Genomic DNA, 17,588 nt, shown 5'->3' on the forward strand with positions numbered 1-17,588 from the left:
ATCTAGCTGATCAATGCCATGGTATGTTTAAGAAGGCATCTCATCATCTAAGGACAATTCTCAAAGATAATTAGGAATAGACAATTAATGCTGTCTTTGTCAACTACAAAATGTACAAAAAACAGTAGGGCCTATGGCCTGTTAAGTCTTGATGCAGTTATACAGAGTTTTGGTGAGACCGTTTTGATTTCCATATCTAAGGAAGGATATACTTGCGCAAATCAAGGTTCATGAAATTGGTCCCTGGGAGGAGATGTTTGTTATATGAGTAGAAATTGATTGGAATACACCTATACCCTGGAGTTTAGAAGAATGTGAGGTAATCTCATTGAAATTTATAACATTTCTCTTGACTGGAGAGCCTGGAACTGTGTTGTTACAGCCCCAGGATAAGGAGTTGGTCATGTTCAGTTTATTCCTGTTGGATTTATTTTGTTTTCTCCATCCAGGGATGCCCACCTGATTCCTGATCACACGATCCGTGCACTTGGCCACATCGCTGTGGCATTAAGAGACACGCCAAAGGTGATGGAACCGATTCTGCAAATCCTGCAGCAGAAATTCTGCCAACCTCCATCCCAGCTGGATGTTCTTATTATCGATCAGCTGGGCTGCATGGTCATCACTGGGAATGTAAGTGAGATGGAGCGATTTTTGCAATGTAACATAGTGACTCGAGGTCAGATAACCAGGGCAGGGAGTTAGTAAAATAGCTATGGCACTAATTGAAACCTCTTAACATTGAGCCCTGCGGACACTAAAGTGGGTAATTTCAACTTCACCCCCCCTTGGCAGTAACCTGGCAGAGTGAATCAATGGAAATGAAGTAGGTTTGTTCTTCAGCAAGTGGGTAATCCACTTTAAAATAATGGGACTGTACTGTCCAGGCAGTGAAGTTGAAAATTAAGCCCCTTATGTCAAGTTCTCTCTTTTTAAAAAAAAATGACTTACTCTGTTCCAAAAAAATAAATCCAGTCATCTCTCTGTGAGCCCGAGACTGCTGCACATAACTGTCCTCAATTAACTTATAATAATGCGAGCATTTGGGAAGATTGGGAATAACCAAAATCTATCTGTAAAAACATTGTATCTATCCACCTGACACTTCCCATCAATCTGACTGGAGATTTTGCGAAAACCAGACAAATTTTCGTGATCCAACCTGTCTGTTATTTGAAAGTAGGAAGAAAGCATTTGGACTTATTTAGAAGCAAAAGATTGCGGATACTGGAAGCCTGAAACGGGGACAGGAAATGCTGGAAATATTCAGCTAGTCAGGCAGCATCTGGGGAGAGAGGCACTGAGTTAACGGTTAAAGTTTCAGCTCAATGACCTTTCATCAAAATGGTTCTGCCTGACTTGTGGAGTATTTCCAGTATTTTGAATTCATGTAGCGCCTTTCACACCTACTTGTCCTAATGCAATTCACGGCGCATCAATTACTGTTGGAAATGGAGTCACTTTTTCAAGCTTCCTTTTGTGCAAACTGATTTGCCCAGCAGCTAAAGATAAGCAGCTAAAATGGGACGGCGCGGTGGCACAATGGTTAGCACTGCTGCCTCACAGCGTCAGGGACCAGGGTTCAATTCTGGCCTCGGGTCACTGTCTGTGTGGAGTTTGCATGTTCTCCCCATGTCTGCGTGGGTTTCCTCTGGGTGCTCCGGTTTCCACCCATGCTCCAAGATGTGTGGATTAGCCATGTTAAATTGCCCCTTAGTATCGGGGACTAGCTAGGGTAAATGCATGGGATTATGTGGATAGGGTCTGGGTGGGATTGTGGTCAGTGCAGACTCGATGGGCCAAATGGCCTCCTTCTGCACTGTAGGGACTTTATGATAACAACGTTGGCTTGTCTTCTGTCTTCTAATTGGTCTGTTAGCCATGTGCGATCTTGTAATTTTTATTCTCCATAACCAAGGAATGAATTATTACAGTACTGTTCCAAAAATATTTTGAATAGCAAATAAAAACTGCTAAGTTTTGTTTCATTTTCTTGTTGCTTTTCCAATATTTAATTTTTTCTGCTCCCGCAAAGGTTTTGTAGTGATTTGAAATGATGGCTATGGAGGCTGTTGATGTCATTACAATGTTGCAGAGGCTGTTGTTTTACTTTCAGTCTGGCTTCTGTACAGGCAAGAGCTCCTTCAATAAATCTGTTATTGTGTTACTTTGAATCTATGTGTGCATACCTTTCTTTTTTAGTTTAAACCAACAGCTCCTAACATAGGGCATTATGGTTGTCAATACAGTCGAGAGAGATCAGTGCTGATTTTATTTCATATGTATGAAGGCTTTGAGATCATTTGTTGCTTGTTCATTATTCCTGAACCTAAATTTACTTGTATATCGACCTCTGATCAGAGAATAAGTTGGGGAGAGTCGATGAGCAATGTAAATTGCATGTGGCTGGTCAAAAAGAGCAAAATGATAATGTTTACCTATCCCATTCTTAACCTGAGAGCTTTCAGTAATGTACCTAAAGTTCCCTAGCTAGTCCATATTTTAGTTTAGGGGTGATGAAATGTGCTGACCAATTCTTGTATTTTTTTCAACAGCAATATATTTACCAAGAAGTGTGGAATCTTTTTCAACAAATCAGTGTGAAAGCCAGTTCAGTTGTTTACTCAGCAACTAAAGACCACAAAGATCATGGCTACAGGTAGGGTTTGAAGTATTGCTGCATACCAAGTATTGCTTTTCTTCCATTTCATTTCTCTTGTCTCATTAAAATTAATGGGAAGTCAATGATAAAATGTAGAAATACACTGTTAAATCTGAGAGTCTTCATTTTTAGTCACTTACATCAAAACTTAGACAGTAACCCAAACAGTCTGTGTTGTTAGCCAGTGATTTTGCCTCTCCTTCAAGTCACAGAGCTCAGAAGAGACTACTTGGTCCATTGTGCATATTCTGGGTCTTAGAAAGAGCTACCCAGCCAGTCCCACTCTCCTGCTCTTTCCACATGGCCCTTCAATGCTCCCCCTTCAAAGTATTGATCCAATTCCGTTTTCTCAAATTAATGTAAAATCTTCTTCCACTGTCCTTTCAGATCATCAAAACTCACGACATTAAAATAATTCTCCTCATCTCAGGATGTAGGTGACCCCGGCAAGTCCACATTTATCACCTGCCTCTGATTACCCTGTAAAGATGGTGACTGTTGTTTTCCCTTGAACTTCTGTAGTCCTTGTGGTGATAGTGCTACAACAACAATATTTTAGTCGGGAATGCAAAGATATCAACCTAGCAATGATGAAGGATCTGAGCCAGAATGGTCTCTGACTTGGAGAACATGGAGCTCCCATAACATTGCTGTTCTTACTTTTCTCAATGGTATTAGTCAAAGTGACCTTGGTTCTACCCTGGCAGCGTGTTCTATATGCATCTAGTAGTTCTTAATTTCTGTTCTGTTTGAATGTTGTGGGTTTTGTGGTCAAGACTGTCCGTGGTGCCGTTGGCTCATTGTTGGATAAATTTTAAATACATTTAAAAAAGAACAAAATCTGTTCCTATTTAACTCCTCAGATAATGTTCAAATGCAACAAGTTCTGCACAATATCCAGGCTTGGGCTGACAAGTGGCAAGTAACATTTTCGCCACACAAATGCCAGGCAATGACCATCACCAATAAGAGACACTCTAACCACCGCCCCTTAACATTCTGTGGTGTTGCCATCACTGAATCCCCCACTGTCAACACCCTTGGGGTTACCATTGACCAGAAACTCAACTGGACTCGCCACATAAACACAGTGGTTACAAGAGTAAGTCAGAGGCTAAGAATTCTGCAGTGAGTAACTCACCTCCTGACTCCCCAAAGCCTGTTCGCTATCTACAAGGCACAAGTCAGGAGTGTGATGGAATACTTCCCATTTACCTGAATGGGTGCAGCTCCAACAACACTCTAGAAGCTCGACACCGTCCAGGACAAAGAAGCCCGCTTGATTGGCATCACATCCACAAACATCCACTCCCTCCATCATCAACAGTCAGTAGTAGCAATGTGTGCTGTGTGCAAGATGCACTGCAGAAATTCACCAAGTATCCTTACACACCACCTTCCAAAACAATGACCACTTCCACCTAGAAGGGCAAGGGCAACAGATACATGGGAACACCATGACCTGCAACTTCCCCTCCAAGACACTCACCACCCTGACTTGGAGATATATCGCTGTTCCTTCACAGTTGCTGGGTCAAAGTCCTGGAATTCCTTCCCTAACGGCATTGTGGGTCATCCCACAGCACATGGACTGCAGCGTTTCAAGAAGGCAGCTCACCACCACTAGGGATGGGCAATAAATGCTGGCTAGCCAGTGATGCCCATGTCCCACGAATGAATAAAATAAAAAATTTGAGATATATGCTATACCACATGTTGAAGTATAATGCAATGCTCATACACTGTAACCTCTGCAGTCCGAAAATGTGGCAGTAAGTCATTTCTGGAATTTGGAATTTTCAGGATTATAGAATTAATTTAGAATACTAAATCACCAGTGTGTGAACTGGAAAACATCATCGATATGAATATTTACCTGAAACAAAGACAGTGATAAAACATAACGCAGTGTACTAAAAATTGTTTTACTTATCCAGATACTGTGTTTCATGTTTCCCATCACGAACTCGCACCAAGACCTGTTTGCTCATCACCTCTGTGCTTGCTGACCTGCTTTGGCTCCTGGTCAGGCAATGTCCTGATGATAATGTCCTCATCCTTATTTCAGAGCCCTCCATAGCCTCACCCCTCTCTATATCTCTGTAATCTCCTCTAGCCTCACAACCCTCTGAGATACCTGCTCTCCCCTAATTTTGGCTTCTTGAGTATCCCCAATTTTAATTGTTCCACCAACGGTGGTCATGCATTCAGTTGCAGAGGCCTCTGGCTCAGGTCACCCTAAAATGATGGCAATGATGTTGCGGAAATACTTGGATCTCCTCAAAATTCCAGACAATAGGTTTCTGAGCAATAAATTTACCAACTGGAGAAGAGGTGGAATTGCCGGCGTTGGACTGGGGTAGGCACAGTAAGTAGTCTCACAACACCAGGTTAAAGTCCAACAGGTTTATTTGATAGCACGAGCTTTCGGAGCACTGCTCCTTCATCAGGTGAGGAGCGGCGCTCCGAAAGCTCGTGCTGCCAAATAAACCTGTTGGACTTTAACCCGGTGTTGTGAGACTACTTACTGTAACTGGGGAGGTACAGACTATCGAATAGAATCATAGTAACTTCAGTACAGAGGAGGGTTCTTTACATGCCATCTCTCCAGATTTCAATGTATAACTTGCTATGAGAAGCAAATGGTTTTTAAAAAAACTCTTTAGAAAATGGGTATTTATTGGGCGAATGAATGTGATGTTTTTATGCTAACCACCCTGGTTCTCTTTGTTTCAGGCACTGTTCCCTGGCAGTTATCAATGCCCTCGCTAACATTGCAGCTAACCTGCAGGGGGAGCTGCTGGTGGATGAACTTCTTGTCAATTTGCTGGAGCTTTTTGTGCAGCTGGGTTTAGAAGGGAAACGAGCCAGTGAGAGAGCGAGCGAGAAAGGCCCTGCATTGAAGGTAAGCAGCTGCCTGAGCCACTCGCAGAAGTGGCTCCATTTAGGAAGAGTGTCAAACAGAGTAGCTTTCGAAGCTGGAAACTTTTGAATTATTATGTATTACTTTGGGATGTGGGCATTGCTGGCAAGTGGTGTTGCCCAACCCCAATTGTCCTTGAACTGAGTGGCTTGCTAGGCTGCTTCAGAGGGCAGGTAAGAGCCAACCACATTGTTGTGGACCTGGAGTCACATGTAGGCCGGACCAGGTAAGGATGGCAGATTTCCTTCCTTAAAGGAACCAGATGGGTTTTAAATCGACAATGGTTTCATGGTCACTATCACTGAGGTTAGCTTTTAATTCCAGATTTTATGAATTGAATTTAAATTCCACCAGCTGTCATGGTGGGATTTGAACACATGTCCCTGGACCGTTAGTTTAGTCCTCTAGATTACTAGTCCAGTGACATTGCCACTATGCCACTGTCTGGTTTTAGGTTTTTGATTCTTACCTTTCTGTGTAGCAGAGTAGCAGACACCATTGTGCCCAGATTCTTTTATAATTCTCTTTTGGGCTCCATTTCATAAAATAGAATGGAAGAACGGAGATTTGAATGGCATCAGAATATTTTTGTTGTTTGTTGTAAACTGAGCTGACCCAATATTTTATATCCCATGTTGATAACCTGAGGTACTATTCCAACAGATGCAATACCGATCTGTACACTAGATCAGTGACAAGATTCATGTCTTTGTTCCTAAAATGTTGCTGCTTTCCTTAATAGTCAAATTAAAAGATGTCTTTATTCTTGTCACAGTTTTCAGAACTGTGCTGTAATGTTTGTACACAACAAATTGCTCTGAAATTAAATGCTTTTTACGTAGGCAGCTGCGTCAACCAACCTCTCTGTTTAGCATTTAATTTATTAGATGGCACGTCTAAAAATGTTAACACTTCCCCAGTGCTGCACCTAAATATTAATGGGATTATCGAAATTGATCTGACTCACAAAGCTATCAACTGAGCTAAACTGACAACTTGATTAAGATTATTGAATGGCGAATACACAATGGAAATCCAGGATCAAGTCCCATCACAGAAATACTTGAGGGGCTGGGAGTTGTGGAGACATTCAGTGACCCGTAACTTCCCCGGCGTGGTAATCAGCAGTCAATTGCCACTTATTAGCGACTCACCTACGCTTAAAATGGAAAGCGCTTCCTGTCTCGCGCGACCTTCCTGATTCAGGCTGGGTGAGACTGAAGAAGTGAAGCAGGTCAGTGGCTCTAGCACCGAAAGGAGTGGAGGGAGGGAGGACATGCCCCCTTTTTCCAGCACGGGCAGTCATAAAGCAGGTGATAGTAAAGGTCCCATTACAAGGGAGGAGGTAAGTTTCTAAAGTAAATGAATGGGATGAGGTGAGGTCCCTGAGGATTGGAGGATAGCGAATATGGTCCCGTTGTTTAAGAAGGGTAGCAGGCATAACCCGGGAAATTATAGGCCAGTGAGCTTGACGTCCGTGGTAGGGAAGTTGTTGGAGAGGATTCTTAGAGACAGGATGTATGTGCATTTAGAACAGAACAATCTCATTAGTGACAGACAGCATGGTTTTGTAAGAGGGAGGTCGTGCCTTACAAATTTGGTGGAGTTTTTTGAGGAAGTGACAAAAACGGTTGACGAAGGAAGGGCTGTGGATGTTGTCTATATGGATTTCAGTAAGGCATTTGACAAAGTCCCACATGGCAGATTGGTTAAGAAGGTTAAGGCTCATGGGATACAAGGAGAAGTGGCTAGATGGGTGGAGAACTGGCTTGGCCATAGGAGACAGAGGGTAGAGGTCGAAGGGTCTTTTTCCGGCTGAAGGTCTGTGACCAGTGGTGTTCCGCAGGGCTCTGTACTGGAACCTCTGCTATTTGTGATATATATAAATGATTTGGAAGAAGGTGTAACTGGTGGTATCAGCAAGTTTGCGGATGACACGAAGATGGCTGGACTTGTGGATAGCGAAGAGCATTGTCGGGCAATACAGCAGGATATAGATAGGCTGGAAAGTTGGGCGGAGAGGTGGCAGATAGAATTTAATCCGGATAAATGCAAAGTGATGCATTTTGGAAGAAATAATGTAGGGAGGAGTTATACAATAAATGGCAGAGCCACCAAGAGTATAGAAACACAGAGGGACCTAGGTGTGCAAGTCCACAAATCCTTGAAGGTGGCAACACAGGTGGGAAGGTGGTGAAGAAGGCATATGGTATGCTTGCCTTTATAGGATGGGGTATAGAGTATAAAAGCTGGAGTCTGATGATGCAGCTGTATAGAACGCTGGTTAGGCCACATTTGGAGTACTGTGTCCAGTTCTGGTCGCCGCACTACCAGAAGGACGTGGAGGCGTTAGAGAGAGAGAGTGCAGAGAAGGTTTACCAGGATGTTGCCTGGTACGGAGGGTCTTAGCTATGAGGAGAGATTGGGTAAATTGGGGTTGTTCTCCCTGGAAAGATGGAGAATGAGGGGAGATCTAATAGAGGTGTCCAAGATTATGAAGGCGATAGATAGGGTGAACGGTGGGAAGCTTTTTCCCAGATCAGAAGTGACGACCATGAGGGGTCACGGGCTCAAGGTGAGAGGGGCGAAGTATAACTCCGATATCAGAGGGATGTTTTTTACACAAAGGGTGGTGGGGGCCTGGAATGCGCTGCCAAGTAGGGTGGTGGAGGCAGGCACGCTGACATCGTTTAAGACTTACCTGGATAGTCACATGAGCAGCCTGGGAATGGAGGGATACAAACGATTGGTCTAGTTGGACCAAGGAGCGGCACAGGCTTGGAGGGCTGAAGGGCCTGTTTGCTGTGCTGTACTGTTGTTTGTTCTTTGATCTTTGGGATGTAGGGGTGGGTGTTTGGATACGGGCAAATCCGAACAACGGGGATGGGTGGGGGAAGGGGGGTGGGCTGCTAGGGGGCGATCCAGACATAGTTTTATTTATTTTAAAGTTTATTTATTTATTAGTTTCACATGTAGGCTTACATTAACACTGCAATGAAGTTACTGTGAAAATCCCCTAGTCGCCACACCGTTCAGGTACACTGAGGGAGAATTTAGCATGGCCAATGCACCTAACTAGCACGTCTTTCGGACTGTGGGAGGAAACCGGAGCACCCGGAGGAAACCCACGCAGACACGGGGAGAACATGCAAACTCTGCACAGACAGTGACCCAAGCCGGGAATCGAACCCGGGTCCCTGGTGCTGTGAGGCAGCAGTGCTAACCACTGTGCCACCGGGTGGTGGATTTCGTGTGGGTGGAAAGGGGAGGGGGTTGGGGGTGGTGGGTTGTGGGTGGAGATCCAGACATGTTGGGGAAATTGCAGGCATCGGACAGCATGGGTGCGGGTTTGAAAATTGGGGTGGGAGGAAGTTGGATATCAAGGCGTTGTGGGCATGGTAGTGGAGGTGGGGATGGGGGGGGAGGTCGTTCATGCTGGGGAGCCACTGATGAGTCGGGATGTTGTTGGGCGTACCATGCGGGACTCGGTCTGGGTGTTTAAAATAATTGCTCTGAAGTTAGACCCGCTTTTTGCCCTCCTGACTCAGAATAGCTATGATAGTAAAATGTCAGAACCATCTGAAGTGAGTGATTTAAATCCTCTTGACAATTGCCAGACAAACCCTTATATGGGAACTTCCAGGAGGGATTTCACAGTGCATCCTTTGGCTATTCCCCAAATCCAATGGTGGGAAGTCAGAAAGTTATGCCCCATAATATGACTAATATGACTGTTACTGCAGTACAGTGATAATCGTGGCTGTCCTTATCTGCTCATTGTATTAATGCACAGTTGGAATGTGACACGGCCGTATTAAGTTGACAGCAAACTAGGCTGTTTATGTCACAATAAAAATAAATATTAGTATACTCTCTTTAAACAGTGAATGAAATAACTGTTTGTTCAAAGTTTAAGTTTGCAGGTTAATAATTAGCATCATAACACTAAGTTCATCCGTAGTGAGTTGATTTTTTAGGTTTGCAATGATTTTTGCCCAATTTCACAAGAATTTTTGTTGTTTTTACCTCAAAAGAATTTGCAAGTTGAGTTCACAAAATAATTGTTGAAAATCTGAAATGAAATCAAATGCTGGGAGTTCACTGCTGGACTGCCAACATCTAAAAGAATTGCAGGTTCATGTTTTTAAGCTTATTTATAAGTAGGCCTACATTAACACTGCAATGAAGTTACTGTGAAAATTCCCTAGTCGCCACACTTGCGAGGGGAGGCGGTGGAGTAGTGGTATTGTCACTGGATTCGTAATCCAGTCACCCAGGGTAATGCTTTGGGGAGACGGGTTCGAATCCCACCGTGGCAGATGGTGGAATTTGAATACAGTAAAGATCTGGAATTAAGAATCTATTGATGACCATGAAACCATTGTCGATTGTCAGAAAAACCCACCTGGTTCACTAATGTCCTTTGGGGAAGGAAATCTGCCGTCCTTACCTGGTCTGGCCTAATGTGACTCTAGATCCACAACACTGTGGTTGACTCTCAACTGCCCTTGGGCAATTAGGGATGGGCAATAAATACTGGCCCTGCTAGCAATGCCCGCATGCTGTAAATGTAAAAAAAAAACTTTGGCGCCTGTTCGGGTACAAGGAGAATTTAGAATGAGCAAAGCACCGAACCAGCACGTCTTTCGGACTGAGGGAGGAAACCCATGCAGACATAGTGAGAACGGGCAAACTCCGCACAGACAGCCACCCAAGCCGGGAATTGAACCCGGGTCCCTGGCGCTGTGAGGCAGCATGATGTTTTGGGGTCTACTACTACTTCAAGATATTTGAGCATCTTTTCCTTCCTTTTTGAATTGTTACATGATTTTAAGTTCTCGAAATGATAAGGACCGCAGTGGGTAGTTGTCTACATATATGGTTCCACACCTCAGTAAGAGTGATCCAAATAGGGAATGAATGGTCTTTGCACTATTTCCTTTAACTTGTTTTGCCCCACGTGAAGCTGCCTTGTTTTTGAAACACGAGTCCGCAAAGTAATGCTCAATATCTTCTGCCCCAAGTGCTGAGTAAATTGGCTGATTATGAATACAGGGTGCTGCTTTTTGCTTGCAATTAGCTTTAATAACTGAAGATAACCCTTACGATCAGAGAACCGCAGCAAGGTACGATGGACTAACTGTGGCCCTGAAAACATCTGGCTTGCGTGACTTTGTCCTTCCTAAGCAAATTCATCCTTAAAAAATTGTTCTTCCACTTTTTACTGTCCAAAGCAATCTAGGCATTACCCCAAAGTATTTTATTTGGCATTCACCTTCATAAATCCATTCATTATGAATCGGTTCTCAGTAAGTCCTTGATGTGGAGATGCTGGCATTGGACTGGGGCGGGCACAGTAAGAAGTGTCACAACACCAGGTTAAAATCCAACAGGTTAATTTGGAATCATGAGCTTTCGGAGCGCTGCTCCTTCATCAGGTAATGAAGGAGCAGCGCTCCAAAAGCTTGTGATTCCAAATAAACCTGTTGGACTTTAACCTGGTGTTGTGACACTTCTTACAGTAAATCCTTAAACAATTACTGCCTCCAATACTGATACACAACGATAGCAGTGTGTACTATCTACACGGTGCACTATTACAATTCACTAACGCTGCTTCCACAGCATGTTCCAAATCTGCAAACTGGATAAGGATGGCAGGCACATAGGAGCACCACCACATGAAAGTTCCCCTCCAAATCACACGTCATCCTGGCTTGGAAATATATCACCGTTTCTTCACTGATGCTGGGTCAAAATCATTAAAAAACCCTTCCCTAACAGCACTATGGGGGTACCTACATCACATGGTCTGTAGCGGGTTCAAGAAGGCAGCTCACCACCACCACCTCAATGCCAATTAAGGGTATGGAGTAAACGCTGACCTAGACATTGTCACTCACTTCCCATAAAATAATATTGAAAAGGATCTTGAAAGGAATGACAAAGTACTTCACAAATAAAAGATATTTTGTGAACTCAAGAATTATTTGACAGCTGTGAGCATTTTTCACATTAACCAAAAGGAAAGGACAGGAATAATAATCCTTTCACAGTCTTGGAACATCATTTTGGTAGAACTAACGTAGCGGGGAGCTATACGATAAATGGCAGAACCATAAAGGGTGTAGATACGCAGAGGGACCTGGGTGTGCAAGTCCACAGATCCTTGAAGGTGATGTCACAGGTGGAGAAGGTAGTGAATAAGGCATATGGCATGCTTGCCTTTATAGGACGGGGCATAGAGTATAAAAGTTGGGGTCTGATGTTGTGGTTGTTTAGAACGTTGGTTCGGCCGCATTTGGAATACTGCGACCAGTTCTGGTTGCCACACTACCGGAAGGACGCGGAGGCTTTAGAGAGAGTGCAGAGGAGGTTTACCAGGATGTTGCCTGGTATGGAAGGGCTTAGTTATGAGGAGAGATTGGGTAAACTGGGGTTGTTCTCACTGGACAGACGGAGGATGAGGGGTGACCTAATAGAGGTGTATAAAATTATGAAAGGCATAGATAGGGTGAACGCTGAGAAGTTTTTTCCCAGGTCGGTGGTGACGTTCATGAGGGGTCATAGGTTCAAGGTGAAGGGGAGGGAGGTTTAACACGGATATCAGAAGGACGTATTTTACACAGAGGGTGGTGGGGGCCTGGAATGCGCTGCCGGGCATGGTGGTGGAGGCGGACACACTGGGAACGTTTCAGACTTATCTAGATAGCCACATGAACGGAGTGGGAATGGAGGGATACAAAAGAATGGTCTAGTTTGGACCAGGGAGCGGTGCGGGCTTGGAGGGCCGAAGGGCCTGTTCCTGTGCTGTATTGTTCTTTGTTCTTGTTCTTTATCACCAGATCATTACTCTCACAATATAGGCAAACGCAGAAGCTAGTTTGTGCACCGCTGTTTCCCACAAACAGCGGTTTGACATACGAACAAATCTATTTTATTGATGTTGACTGAACATTAGATATTGGTCAGAGCACTGGGAAAGCACCCTGCAGGTCTTTGACTACAGTCACTTGAGAGAGCAAGTTTGAAAGACAGCACCTCCACCAGTACTGCACTGATGTGTGAGCTTGGATTACGTGATCATGTCTGCGGCCTGGGACCTGAACCCTCAACCTATAAGGCCGACACCTCAATAATAAGGGCTCTCCATATTGCTTAAACCCTCTGCTACAGTTGTCCTGTTTCTGCAAAAAACCTTCTTGCATGAACTCTCATGATCTCTGCTTTGACCTTGCGCAAATTATTTTTCTGACATGAAATCATTCCTTTAGTGGCCTGGATGGTGTGGGATTTTCTGGCCCTGCCCACTACTGGAGTTGTCTGCTCCTGGCCGGCCTACCGAGCCTCCCGTGGTGCATCACCCCCCACCTCAGGACTGGAAAATCCCAGCTTTAGTTATTATGGGTAACCGTTCATACTGGCTAACCAGCTATTCCCATTAATGTTAGTTACAAGAGCACCAGTTATACCAGGTTAAGAGCTCCATTTTCTTCCAGACACATTGATATTTTCAAGTATCTGTTTGCTCCACACCTTCCTCACACGCCATCAACGTGGAAAATTACCTTGGTTAATTACACTTGCATCTGTTAATCAGCCCACAAAATAAGAGTTTCCCTTACATCAATTGCTATTGTCAGTGCAATGTAAAAATACTCTCAATGTAAAAGCACGCCAAAGATTTGTGAATTAGGTGAGTTGGCCATGGTAAATTCGCGCTTAGTGTCAGGGATAGCTGGTTAGCAGGGTAAATGCCTAGGGTTACAGGGATAGAGTTTGGATGAGATTGTTATCGGTGCAGGCTCAATGGGGCAAATGGCCTCCTGCACTGTAGGGATTCCATGATTTTAAATTGACATAGTAAATTACAGTGTGAAGCAATCTAATAAGATGCTATCATTTGCATTGTATAGCTCGAGCATAATGATTAAATATAACATGGTGCTATTGTGATTCCACCATTGGGCACCCCATGAAATTTGGGATAATTAAGACATTGCTTCACAGGACTGCATAGCTCAATATAGAAACATACATAGAAACATCGAAGATGGAGCAGGAGGAGGCTATTTGGCCCCTCGAGCCTGCTCCGCCATTCATCACGATCATGGCTGATTGTCCAACTCAATAGCCTAGCCCCTGCTTTCTCCCCATAACCTCATCCCAAGTGCTATATCCAGCCACCTCTTGAATACATTCAATGTTTTAGCATCAACTACTTTCTGTGGTAATGAATTCCACAGGCTCACCACTCTTTGGGTGAAGAAATGTCTCCTCATCTCCATCCTAAATGGTCTACCCTGAACCCTCAGACTGTGACCCCTGGTTCTGGACACCCCCACCATCGGGAACATCCTTCCTGCATCTACCCTGTCTAGTCCTGTTAGAATTTTATAAGTTTCTATGAGATCCCCCCCTCATTCATCTGAACTCCATCGAAAACAATCCTAACCTAGTCAACCTCTCCTCATACACCATATCGAACATTCACACTCACTTTAGGATGGTCTTTCACGGATTGAAATAACGCTGGGGATTAAGTGCCAGATATTCTGGCTAGGCTCAAGGAAACGCTGCAAACACCATCATTGAGTTGTGTTCAAAGCTTTAGCGTAATGTAATCACTGTGGATGACCCAGCGTTTTAACCCTTTCCTCTACACCGTCTGAGTGCCTAAGTTTACTTCACAACCTCTAAAACAATGCTACTAGTGCAATTACTACACTTAGGTCACCACCATGTTGTCTGAATTAAGACTCCATTAATTATACCTCTACAAAGTTAATGTTTATTGTCAGCCGATGCTGTAAATGCATTTTTATTGCTGAGCCTTTCGACATCATCTCCAAATCAAACCTGTTTCGAACAGACCTTTTTGCACTTTTTATAAATACAGACCGTTGTCTATTTTACAGGTTGGTTAAATTGATCACAGTTGAAAGATTATTTTCTTTGATATGTTTGTAAATTATATATCCCTGTTCAAAATGCGTAGAGATTTTCAAAGTCAGTTGTTGCAGAGGCTAATCGTTTTTGACTTTACAACTTTTTTTTTCGAGACTTTAATGAAGCTTCAACAAAGCCTCAGCAGTATACTCGTGGTAACATGTACTTAAGGCAAATGCATTTCACATTGATGCTAAAGTTAGTGATAACGCATGTTGAAGAGCAAAGAGGTATTCTTGAATAATACGTTTATTCTTCTGTTTCAGGCTTCAAGTAGTGCGGGTAATTTGGGGGTTCTTATTCCAGTCATTGCAGTGGTGAGTACCTTTTCTTTTCAAGTCCTTATGCAAAACCATGCAGAGTTATTTTGTAGGAAGTATGGACTTGATAGAAACCGCACACCAATGAATAGGAACCAGGTTTAGACTCAATTTACGAAAGCTATATTCATTTTTAGTTATTACATAAATTAAAGTACATGAAATAATTATATAACCATGTCCAGAATAAAAATTCCACATTGTATTTGCTTTGAGTAATTGAGCAACAAATACCAACACAAATTTGCACAGGAAAGCAGTATCTTAGTTATTGGGATAACAGCAGTGCTGTTAAAATAGGAAATTACCTTCAGAGTTTGGGTTTGAGATCAACATCCTGGGGGTTACCATTGACCAGAAACTGAACTGGACTAGCCATCCAGGACAAAGCAGCCCACTTGATTGCTACCCCTTCCACAAACTTTCAATCCCTTCACCACTGACGAACAGTTACAGCCACGTGTACTAACTACAAGGGGCAGCACAATGGTTAGCACTGCTGCCTTACAGCACGGACCCGGGTTCGATTCCCGGCTTGGGTCACTGTCTGTGCCGCGTTTGCACGTTCTCCCTGTGTCTGCGTGGGTTTCCTCTGGGCGCTCCGGTTTCCTCCCACAGTCCGAAAGACGTACTGGTTAGGTGCATTGGCCATGCTAAATTCTTCCTCTGTACCCGAACAGGCGCCGGAGTGTGGCAACTAGGGGATTTTCACAGTAACTTCATTGCAGTGTTAATGTAAGCCTACTTGTGACACTAATTTTAAAAAAAGATGCACTGAAGGAAATCACCAAGTCCCCTTAGACAGCACCTTCCAGACCCATGACCACTACCATTTAGAAGGACAAGAGCAGCAGATACCTGGGAAAACCACCACCTGGAGGTTCTCCTCCAAGTCACTCACTATCCTGACTTGGAAATATATCGCCATTCCTTCACTGTGGCTGAATCAAAATAGTGGAATTCCTTCCCTAAGAGGTGTGTACGTGTGTGTGTGTACGTGTGTGTGTGTACGTGTGTGTGTGTACGTGTGTGTGTGTACGTGTGTGTGTGTACGTGTGTGTGTGTACGTGTGTGTGCGTGTGTACGTGTGTGTGTGTACGTGTGTGTGTACACTTGTGTGTGTGTGCGTGTACACTTGTGTACGTGTGTGTGTGTACATGTGTGTGTGTACATGTGTGTGTGTGTGTACACGTGGTGTGTGTACACGTGGTGTGTGTACGTAGTGTGTGTACACGTGTGTGTACACGTGTGTGTGTACGTGTGTGTACACGTGTGTGTGTACGTGTGTGTACGTGTCTACACGTGTGTCTACGCGTGTGTCTACACGTGTGTGTGTGTACGTGTGTGTACACGTGTGTGTACGTGTGTGTGTGTACGTGTGTGTGTGTACGTGTGTGTGTGTACGTGTGTGTGTGTACGTGTGTGTGTGTGTGTACGTGTGTGTGTGTGTACGTGTGTGTACGTGTGCGTGTGTGTACGTGTGTGTGTGTACGTGTGTGTGTGTACGTGTGTGTGTGTACGTGTGTGTGTGTACGTGTGTGTGTGTACGTGTGTGTGTGTACGTGTGTGTGTGTACGTGTGTGTGTGTACGTGTTTGTGCGTGTGTGTGTGTGTACGTGTGTACCTCTGGGACTGCAGTGGTTCAGGAAGGCAGCTCACCACGACCTTTTGAAGGGAACTAGGAATGGGCAATAAATGCTGGCCTGCCCAGCTGGAGCACTGTCTCAGCATCACTACTGGTTTATGCAGTGTGATCAAGAAATACTTAAGAGTGGCAATAAACACAGCACATACAAACATGTGTCTGTCAGCATGGTTTGCTTTTGTATCAGGATGAACACTAAGTGCAGTGGATGTTGCATGAAGCTGGAGAATGACTTTTTCATCATTTTTAGAATCGTAGAATGGTTACAGCACAGAAGGAGGCCATTCGGCCTGTACTGACCCCCCTGTAGGAGTAGTTCACCTAGTGCAGATCCTCACCTTTTCCCTGTAGCCCAGCAATTCATTTCCTTTTCAGATAATGATCCAAATCTCAATTTATAAAAAAGAAACAATGCTTTCTACCGGGACAGTTGCAGTAATATTTGTCTATTCTGTAAATTCTGTCTGGACTGTTTGGGTATTTGAGGACTTGCTGGGTTAGATTTTACATGGAAAGTAAATGATTACTTTTGCAATACAAATAAATAGCACGCACTACCATTTCTTTTTTGCAATTTTGCCAGTCATTGACCCGTTGTAGCCGCAGCATAAGATGATGATTGAACAGTTTCTAATCATGCTTCTGCTTCTATAAATCTGTTCAGTGAGGCACGGTGGCACAGTGGTTAGCACTGCTGCCTCACAGCGCCAGGGACCCGGGTTTGATTCCCCTCTTGCGTCACTGTCTGTGTGGAGTTTGCACGTTCTCCCCGTGTCTGCGTGGGTTTCCTCCGGATGCTCCGGTTTCCTCCCACAGTCCAAACGACGTACTGGTTAGGTGCATTGGCCATGCTAAATTCTCCCTCCGTGTACCTGAACAGGGTGTGGCGACTGGGGGATTTTCGCAATAACTTCATTGCAGTGTGAATGTAAGCTTACTTGTGACTAATAAATAAACTTTTAGACTTCCGACATTAGAAGGACTTGAATGAACCAGAATTCGCATCTCTTGGGAATGGTTCATTTTCATTTCAAGTTTAGCTTCTGTGCAAAGCAGATTGAGCTTTGCACTGATGCTGAAACATGTGCA

At 44.0% G+C, this 17,588-nt stretch overlaps 1 protein-coding gene across 1 annotated transcript in view; it reads left to right on the forward strand.

The window, feature by feature from the left end:
• pi4kab (phosphatidylinositol 4-kinase, catalytic, alpha b) overlaps positions 1–17,588 on the forward strand; it is a 161,843-nt gene that overhangs the window by 37,005 nt on the left and 107,250 nt on the right. The window contains exons 16-19 of the mRNA XM_078227246.1: positions 450–633; positions 2,556–2,659; positions 5,399–5,567; positions 14,801–14,851. Of these exons, the coding sequence (XP_078083372.1) occupies positions 450–633; positions 2,556–2,659; positions 5,399–5,567; positions 14,801–14,851 (508 nt within the window). The remainder of the gene's footprint in view (positions 1–449; positions 634–2,555; positions 2,660–5,398; positions 5,568–14,800; positions 14,852–17,588) is intronic.

This window comes from Mustelus asterias, chromosome 13 (genome assembly GCF_964213995.1).
Source record: "Mustelus asterias chromosome 13, sMusAst1.hap1.1, whole genome shotgun sequence".
In the NCBI taxonomy this organism is placed as follows: Eukaryota; Metazoa; Chordata; class Chondrichthyes; order Carcharhiniformes; family Triakidae; genus Mustelus; species Mustelus asterias.